The 9,990-nt window shown below is 40.4% G+C and overlaps 1 protein-coding gene across 1 annotated transcript; it reads right to left on the bottom strand.

Annotated features, from left to right (window-relative positions):
* Nucleotides 1-3,236: 3,236 nt before the first annotated feature.
* Nucleotides 3,237-8,644, bottom strand: LOC115929245 (ZP domain-containing protein-like). The gene is made up of 6 exons (XM_030997872.1): nucleotides 8,467-8,644; nucleotides 7,495-7,677; nucleotides 6,569-6,786; nucleotides 6,103-6,202; nucleotides 4,953-5,148; nucleotides 3,237-3,493 (listed from the first exon to the last, which is right to left on the bottom strand). Exons 1-6 carry the CDS (start codon nucleotides 8,614-8,616, stop codon nucleotides 3,333-3,335), a joined length of 1,008 nt encoding a protein of 335 aa, XP_030853732.1. The 5' UTR covers nucleotides 8,617-8,644; the 3' UTR covers nucleotides 3,237-3,332.
* Between the last annotated feature and the right edge of the window lie 1,346 nt (nucleotides 8,645-9,990).

The following is a 9,990-nucleotide window of genomic DNA, read 5'->3' as shown; positions in this document are numbered from 1 at the left end:
TTTTCGGGTGTATATATTATGTGTCCGTGCCGTATAAAGGTGAAAGCGAAAGAGACAGAAAACAGACAGAAAGGTAGGAGGGAGAGTGAAAATGCGTATAAAAAAATAAGGAGGTAGAAAGTGGTAATGGCTGTGTGTCTTTGCGTTCGAATGTGCGGGTGGGTGTGCGATAGAGAGAGAGAGAAAGGGAGAGGAAGAGAGGGGGAGAAAGCAAGTTGAAGAAAAAGAGGAGTAGAAAGAAACGTGCGAAAGATAATTGATAGAGAAGGGGAAGAGATTGAGAATGAAGGAGAGATAGAGAAAGAGAGCGAGAGATAGGGAAGAGATGTAGAGAGATAGAGAGAGAGAGAGAGCGAGAGAGAGAGAGAGAGAGAGAGAGAGGAAGAGAGGGGGAGAAAGCAAGTTGAAGAAAAAGAGGAGTAGAAAGAAACGTGCGAAAGATAATTGATAGAGAAGGGGAAGAGATTGAGAATGAAGGAGAGATAGAGAAAGAGAGCGAGAGATAGGGAAGAGATGAAGAGAGATAGAGGTAGAGAGAGAGAGCGAGAGAGAGAGAGAGAGAGAGAGAGGAAGAGAGGGGGGAAAAAGCGGGAAAAAGAAAGTTGAAGAAAAAGAGGTGTAGAAGGAAAGGAAAGATGGTTGATAGAGAAGGGAAGGAGATTGAGAATGAAGGAGAGAGAGAGAGAGAGAGAAAGAGAGAGAGAGAGAGAGAGGGAGAGAGAGATAGAAAGAGTGAGAGAGGGGAATTGGGGTGTCTGCTACAACTACAAGTACATAAATTAATAAAGACATACCACAGATTTAGGTAGAACATTATTTAATTAACCAATAACTACGCCTTAGTACATATTTTGAGAGGAAAATTGAAGAAAGGTGGAACATATATTTTATAACTGAATAATCTTAAAGGTACTATGTCCCTTTTGCAGCCAACATCAAATTCTGTAGAACTTTGCAGGAATTATAAATATGTCATGTATGTCCTATCTTTGAAATTTAAACATTAGCAGTGTCCTAATATTCAAATTATGCAAGAAACCCCGTTTACTTGCTAGACTTCACTGTCAGACACTATTGAGTGACTGACTTTTATCATCTTTGGTAATAACATACATAAAATAAGCTGTAAAGGGTACATGGGCATTTGTCTACATCAATAACCCACTTCTTATAATGGCCAAAATTTAACTGATTGAATCTTTTCCCAGCATAAAACGTACGAACATTCGGTACAATGGTCTGAAAAATCGGACTATTACTTACTGGTTCTACAGCTCCTAAGTCGATTTGACAACTAATAGTCGTTATTTTCCCACTTAAAGATATTTTCAAGCCCCCCCCCTTTTTTTAGGGAAGTTCTAAATTAGAATTGTCTTTCAAATGCCGTTGGAATTTAACCTTTTCATTTTTTGGCCTGCAAATGGGACATAGTACCTTTAACATAAATTACACGTGTTATACAATAATCATTTTCTCATCGATTCCAATGAAAGTTGACGAAAAAAATAAACCAAAAGGCGAACGCTTTTACCTCCGATTTCAATTTCTATATCTGAAAGATCTACATGCCACACGAGCTCAAAAACTTTTAAGAAACCAACCTAGAGCGAGTTCAATAGCCAAGTGCGTCACCTTAGAGTGTGTGAACATTACAATGGCGTCATTACGAACTCTGAAAGTGATCTCGAAAGTCTTTGCGATCGAGTTATACTTAAAAGAAGAAAAAATCGAAAAAAACAAAAACACACAACAATTTCTGACATTCATATTCCTACGCACTGCTGATACCAACAAAGAAAAGCAGATCAAATCTTTATCTCCTATGATAAAGAGTAACAATTTAGAGAGATTCTGCCATTATTAAAATGGACAATGGAACAATACGCATCTAGATACATGTTCACAAGTTAAACGTTACGAATATTACATGAAAGAAGAAAATAGTTTGAGAAGATCTGTGTAGAACTAGATGGAACTTTGACTGCGCGCAGTCAAAAATGATGCCTCCGCCATAGAGCAATTTTACAAACCAAAACAGAAACAATTTTTAAATTCAAGTTTGATTGTAATCCATCTGTGGGTTTTAATGATAATGCATGCACAAGCTATTTTTGGCATACATAATGAGCCATGTGACCTTTGACCTTCGACCTGGTGACCCCAAAATCTAATCAGTTCATTGGCTCTGCAAGATACATACATGACTTGAGTTTGATAGTAATCTGTCTATTTGATCTCATGACAATGCGATCACAAGCTATTGTTGGATACATAAAGACCCCTGTGACCTTTGACCTGGTGACCCCAAAATCGAATCATTTCATTGGCTCTGCAAGATACATGCATGACCTGAGTTTAGCAGGAATCCATCAATCGGTTCTTGAGATAATGCGATCACAAGCTATTTTGCATACATAATGAGCCCTGTGACCTTTGACCTTCGACCTTGTGACCCCAAAATCTAATCAGTTCATTGGCTCTGCAAGATACATCCATGACTTAAGTTTGGCAGGAATCCATCAATCAGTTCTTGAGATAACGTGATCACGAGCCATTTTCGCATACATAATGAGCCCTGTGACCTTTGACCTTGGATCTCGTGACCGCAAAATCTAATCAGTTCATTGGCTCTGTGAGATACATACATGACTCAAGTTTGGCAGGAATCCATAAATCGGTTCTTGAGATAACGCGATCACGAGCCATTTTCGCATAAATAATGAGCCCTGTGACCTTTGACCTTGGATCTCGTGACCCCAAAATCTAATCAGTTCATTGGCTCTGTGAGATACATACATGACCCAAGTTTGGCGGGAATCAACCAATCGGTTCTTGAGATAACGCGATCACGAGAACGGGACGTACGGACAGACGTACGGACGGACGGACGTACGGACGGACGGACAACCCAAAAACATAATGCCTCTGGCTACTTTGTAGCGGAGGCATAAAAACACGGGATTGCATAGAAGACATATTAATACAGGTGTATATAAATTTGTTTAAAGGCTTCCTACTTCCAACTACAGGTACATTCTATATATCTGTTTGGCTATCACACAAAGATCAAAGTTTTATGGGCAAACAAATTATGAAACAAAGCACATGACACCATCTCAATTTTCAGATCACCAATAAGATATCCTTAACCAAGAGGCTGCATTAATTAAAAATTGTAGTATTTATCTTGATGTTTGAATCCATATTACAGAGGTTATATTTCCATGTTACAAACGATTCCGTGCAAAGAGCCTAAGAGGAGCTTTGACACTTTAATTTTACTCCAATCGGATGATTTCTTCTATCTTTCTCTCTCTCTCTCTCTTCAAGCGCTAATAGCCCTCCTTGGTAACGCCCACTCTGCGATAGCCAATCAGCTCGGGGCGACGACGACGCATGCGCACCATCATCAGCGCCATGATGACAGTAAGAGCGATGAGAACACAGATGGCGCTCACAGCCACGATCATCAGGGGGTCATGAGATTCTGATCCTGGAGAGTAATAAACAAATTAACACGACACTTATAATGATGACAACAACAATAAGAACGACGATCATAATAGTGATAATAATGAAACTAATAGGGCTAAAACTAATAATAAACACGTACCTACATTAAACTGCACGACTATCGATCCTCGGGGAATCTCAAGGCACCATCTTGGTAATAAGCCTATTATTACCAAGACCTATGCCAAGCTGAATGTGTTGATTCATTCACTGGCGGGTAGGAACGGGGGAGGGGGGGGGGGGGGGGGTGGTGGTACAACCATTGCAAAAGAGAAGGGGAATACTGTAGTACACAACTCGAAAAAACGACCCACTTATTCAATTCGTTTTACCCCACGGCAACATACATTTGTTATCAACCCTTTTTTCTTTTCTTTTATTGAAATAGGAATATTTTTTTATTCTCGGGACGTCTCTTTCTTCCTCTCTCGCGCTTATTATAAAGTTTTACAGAATTATAGTGCCCGTGGTCCCTTTTAAAAAATCAGGTACTCGTTCTGAATCAATTGGGCATTTCCGCAATGTCATCTGATTCATTTAAACGTCTTTGTGAGGCACCTGGATACGAATTACTTCCTTCATCTGTTACGAATGATTGTACTTTAATAGTTATAATGCAAATTGCATTACGTGTTGTTTGGTAGGGCAAGCAACAAATATTGTTTGGAGTTCGCATTCCAGGACAAACAATAATGTTAGTCCTACCTAGCATCAACACACTTCACAGTGACGTATGCATTTAATTTGGTTTAGCCTACATTACGAAAGTGGTAAACGATATATATCTCGATGAAATCATTGGAATTGTGCTAAATATACCAATCACAGCGGTCCGGGCGCGTCTTATTTTTGGGAGACGCCGGGCCCGGGCGCGTTTTATTTGTTCGTACCACGGCGAGCCCAGAATCCAGTATGAACTCATTTTCATACATAACAAGCTACGAGAGCTTGCAAAGAGGTCACAAACAATTCGACTTTGATTATTTATTGCTTTGCCTCACTATATAATAAAGGCAAAAAAACTAAATAAACTGAGATTTGAACCCTCACGGCAACTCCAAAGTTTTATTAGTAACACGCTGTCCTTACCGATTGAGCTGACGATGGGTTGATGACAGATTGATTTGTATAATTACTATCACCCTATTAACCACCCTACCGGATTCCACGTGCGCATGCGCTGGTTCCCTTTGAGAGTGCGCATGCGCAGGTTTACCTCGCGAGTTCAATCTGGGCTCGCCGTGGTACGAAAAAATAAGACGCGGCCCGGGCCTGCAGAACATTTGACTTTTACATCTGTAAGCTGCTCGCATTGTCTTGTAATGTTCGCTGTTTCATGTGACATGAATTCCTTTGCATAAATCGGTATTGTCAGATGCCGCCTTATCTATTGCACCATGAACATACAGGACATTATGTACTCTTCAGAAACTACTCACCATCTTCAAAGCTATCAAGCAACATAGCCCTTTGAGAGCGTGAGGCATCGGAGAGCGGCCCGCTCGTGATGGTGTGGGGTTTGGATCCCGAGCCTGACGGCTGCAGACTTCGACGAGATCGGGCTAGGCACCCCTGAGCGCAGCGGGAGCTCGAGTCGTTTTTGTCACAGATCAGGATTGAGCAGTGAACGTAAACCTGTTTTGAGAGACGATAGAGCTAATTAGAAGGTGAAAAATAAATGCAAAGCATCTTTACGACATAAAAGATGGTATAACGCTAATCGTAAATTGTTATCGTGAATCATAATAATTTCCCATATTTCGAACGTAAAGGCTAAAGAGGACCTTAATTATAGTGTGCGGTGCCGTGGTTCTAAGACTCGTACTACGTCTACTGAATTTAATGCAGTAGGCTTACTCAACCAAAAGCTTTATTCCTTAATAGGTACCAAGCACTAAGCCCATGAAACAGAAAATTTATCACCCTAACCATGATTACCCTGCGAGTTAATAAAACAGATAAACGCATAGCAATAAAACCTAATTAGTACTTGATTTTGAGATTTTAATCAAGAAACTGAAGGAATATTGGCATGCAACGGTAATTTAAGTCAATATTTTTTGCACTGTAGTTTTTCATTCGTTAATTGTGTGGTGTCTTTCCCAATTTGAATGTGAAAGACTGCACCAGTTGCTGACGCATTCCTACGTCAGTAGAGCTTAGAATAAAGCCCCGGTTGCCGAACCTGTGGTTAAGTCAAGTAGCCCATGCTTCCGTTTGAACTCACTGTCTGCACCATTCGGAGCAACTTTAGAATACCCCACCAGACGTTCGTAGGTTACACAACGCTTCATCAATGAAGCTAAATCTGAGGACTTTAGTTTCTTAGGTAGCACTAAACCTAATCCTATTCATAACCCCAACCTTAACTCTAACCGTAGGTCATTGACGTTTATGTTCATAAACCCTTTAGGTGGGGGGTACTCTTAAGTTAAGCCCATCCTTCATTTTAGAATCACCGTTTGTCACTTTCACATGCCTCATCGGAGACCACATTAATCACTGACGCAGTACTACGTCAATACAATGACGCATCGGGTGTAACGGATACGAGGGGTACAAAGGGCCATTGTTGTACTTGACACTCACCTTGTCGAAATCGCCAATGAAGGCAAAAGCAGCGATACTGAATCCCTTGGAAGTTGGAGAGAGCCAATTGTAAATGACTGTTGTGCTGTCCACGGCACATCTACAAAACACAAACACATTTTTAGAAATAAATTGGCTGTCATGATGAAGTACGTCGTGCATTTATTATTTAGGCTAATGCATTGGCGGACTAAGACTGAAATTCGGTTGAGAATTTCGATACGACCGGCCCACTCAACCTCTAGGATACATATATCAACCGGCCACCAGAGCACCAATCGACCGGTCCTCGTGGCAGAATGAATAGTGGGAAACTCCCCACACTCCCCATAGTCAGTCCACCCCTTAGGAATGGTACGGTGTTTGCCCATTCATGAGAGGGCGTACAATGCTCTTACTTGGTGGATGCAATGCAAGAGTCAACACGATAAACAATGAGTAAGCAAAGGTAGAGAACAATTCCCACCCATATTCGATGATATCATAGCGGTGGTCGTCCCGTGGGCTCGGCGAGCTAGTTGCCCAGCACGACTCGATGAGAAGCGTGAGGTTCGTGACGGACGTCAGGCCGACGCTGAAGTATAGCGGGGCGCCGAGCGTAACTTCGCCCGAATCGTTGGCAGGTTGGTAGAAGCCTGAGTTTGTATACCGGTCAAGGTTTAGCGAGAACTCGCCGTACCCTTCCTAGAAAGTGAGTACACATTTGAGAGAGAGAGAGAGATACATTTCAACTTATACGTGTGTCTAAGGGAGAGAGATGGGTACATGGGACACAAAAATGTACCTGAAAAGTTTGGTCGAGACATATAAACTAACAAAATTTCAAATGATAACAATAATAACTATGACAATATTCATAATTAGATTAATGATAATGGTAATAATAGTAATAATAATAAGAATGATAATGATAATAACAATTAAAAAACTACTGGTGTCTTCTGATAGAGTACCGAAATGATAATGCCATATCCGGCCGTCGTTCAGGTGACTGGTTCTGAAAAACAGAGTCTGCACATGAGGTTCACCTCAAAATCATTCAAGCAACGGGCTAGATTAGGGCGAATTCAGTGTTTGAGGCTGGTGTGATCACCACACCATTGTTTAGCACAAACATTGTTTGGAACCAGCAACCTTCACAACTTAGCCAGTATGACGTCACGCTTCGGTTATTTTATTTCGCGCAAATGTCCTCGCGCTGTCGTGCTCCTGGCCCTCGAACATGATTACACTGTTCGTGCCAAAGGACATTAGCGCCGAGTTGGGATTAGAACCTTTAACTCTTGGATTGATAGCCAAGTGAATAACTATTCCACGACATCTCCACCAACATACCACGTTGCTCCTACCAACATTCGCTTACATTAAGCTACAAGGTAATTGAATACTCACCTCTTCAAAAACATAAAGATTTGCTTTAGGCAAGAAAGACTCTTCCAAGGCCTGCGTCCTCTCCAGGTAGCAAGTAACAGGGATATGAAGATAGTGTTCTCTGGTAATGAGCTCAGTTCCATTTTCAGGGCGAGGCTTGTAATACGTCACCACGTTCGTAAATATTATGTAGTCGTCGTCTTGCTGCAGGTATTGATGGGTAGGAGGGGGGGGGGGGGACGAGGGCATATTAAACGAAAATGTTAATAGAGAAACTGTTATGGGAACCAAAAGATAACAGTGTGCCGTTTTTTAGAACAGTTAAACGTTTTAGTTGTCTTCCGATGATGACGATGATGGTAATAATATCAATGTTGACAATAATTATGATTATAAGAAATGAATAAATAGCTGTTCATAATAATATATCAACTATGGAATGCCGGAAAGGTGAAAACCAGAATAATAACAAAAATTACGAATAAAGACAAAGAACAACATTTTGTTCATCTTTAGCCTCTACTGCCATCTATACTTCGGTGTTCTATTCCAGGGTATTCCCGCCTCTGAAATTTACGTCCTTTGGGCCGAAAATATCGTGTTCAAAAAAAGGGAAAGAAATACATTTGGCTTGACAGACAGCTTCAATATGTTTTTTCATATTTTAACCTTGGGTCTTGGACTCAAAAAGATGCATCTAGAAAATATATTTTCCCCCAAATCGATGATCATGACCACCCTGTGTTATTCATCTAGCCCATATATATTCATAGTGAAACAGATGTTAGACATGTATGCAGAACCCTGACGCTATTTATAACTATACGTCTATTACTGATGGGAAAAAGTATCCTACGAGCACTTGTAAATATAGATAATTAACATTGTCACTGAAAGAACGGAACAGCGATTCATGAGAGTTTGTTATTGAAATCTTCATCAAGCAGTATTTTTGTGATGTATCAATTGTACATAAAGACCTATTGACCATACCTCTTGCGTAGTACCACATCTGTCGTACGTGGTGGTGATCGCTACATGCTCACTGTCGTGGACGTATGCAACACAAGACTCGTCTTCGAAATGGACATCGCGGGCGTCGTCGCCGATCTCGAGAAGGACTCTGTCCAAAATAAGCGTCATCGACACGTTGTCACAAGTCAGGTCTGGCCCTGTGAGAAGATATCAAACGAATATTTGTCCATGATGAAACTATGAAGTACTTGTTCTTGTAATTTGTGGACCTCACATGGTGAGAGTGTATTCCCAAGGGGTTAACTATATCTCAATCTCTTCTTCAAATCAGCAGGATTCCTTTTTATGTCCTTTTTTAACTGAATTTTTCCAACAAAATCATCTCTCCCGAGTGAAAATATAAAAACGAATTGAACGTTGATCCCAAAGTCAAGATATGTTGACTTGATGTGAGCACCCCCCATAACCAGTGGCGTAGACAGGTTCGTACACCTGGGGTGGATGACTGGGCTGCCAACGCTAGTGAGGGCGCGAAGCGCCCGAGCGAGGGAGCGAAGCGACCGAGCGGGGGGAGGGTGTGGGAGGGGGTGTCCCCCTCCCACGGTAGGGAGCTTTTGCAATTTTGAACTTGAAATCGTGCAATCTGATGCATACTTAATGAGGTAAAATAACACACACAAGCGTGAACGCACACACACACGCACTCTCTCACACACACACACACACATACTACGCCTTGAATGGACAGACATACATCGACAAGATCTACACACCGTGGCATACGAATACAGAATGGACTGACACATAGTATTGCATATTGAACCACACTATGTATTTATTTATCTCTGTGAATTTTGCTGTTACACCTCTTCAGAAAAAAACCCAATGTCAACTGTGTACACGCAGGTATAGTCTTTGTTGTCTTGATAGGGGTATGTGGTTATGAATGAAAACAGCCTCTGTGGCCATTTGTGAATAGAACACATAAACAACAAACAAATAACGATTAAACTTTGAACAATATGTCTGTTCATTATAAAGCATAATGAATACGTACATACCATGCTTTTTTTACCTCAAAGAAACAGGCATAGTATCCATAGATGGATATTGGCTGGCGGCTCATTAACGTACAGATACAAAAAAAAATAAACAGTATCACTATGATCCATGGAGTAACAATACTGCTTTGTAAGTTTGTGAAGAAATCGGAACCATAACGGCATTGCATCGTTTCAAATTAGGGCATTATTTACTTCTATTTGATCTCACTCTTATAATAGTAATAGTAATAGTAATAATAATAATAATAATAATAATAATAATAATAATAGAAATAAAAAATAATACTAATACAAATAATAATGCTAATACTAATAGGTTCCTTTTATCTCGCATTTCAAGACAGGGTAAATTCACACTGCGCTTTACATGAAACAAACTTCTTTAAACATTTCAAACTTATGTCTTCATGCATCAATCAACATACTTTAAATGAATACAAAACAAAGTGCATCTTAAATAAAACAAAAATAAATAAAT

This window comes from Strongylocentrotus purpuratus, unplaced genomic scaffold (assembly GCF_000002235.5).
Source record: "Strongylocentrotus purpuratus isolate Spur 01 unplaced genomic scaffold, Spur_5.0 spur5_scaffold_4, whole genome shotgun sequence".
NCBI lineage: Eukaryota > Metazoa > Echinodermata > Echinoidea > Camarodonta > Strongylocentrotidae > Strongylocentrotus > Strongylocentrotus purpuratus.
This window is presented reverse-complemented; position numbering and strand designations above follow the sequence as displayed.

Excerpts from the sequence above, each read along its gene's own strand:
- LOC115929245 (XM_030997872.1), bottom strand. The coding sequence starts at position 8,616 with ATGACGCTTATTTTGGACAGAGTCCTTCTCGAGATCGGCGACGACGCC. Across the intron at positions 6,203-6,568 it reads TATGATATCATCGAATATGG|ATGTGCCGTGGACAGCACAA; the intron begins GTGGGAATTGTT and ends TGTGTTTTGTAG. Across the intron at positions 3,494-4,952 it reads GCTTGATAGCTTTGAAGATG|GATCAGAATCTCATGACCCC; the intron begins GTGAGTAGTTTC and ends ATTACTCTCCAG.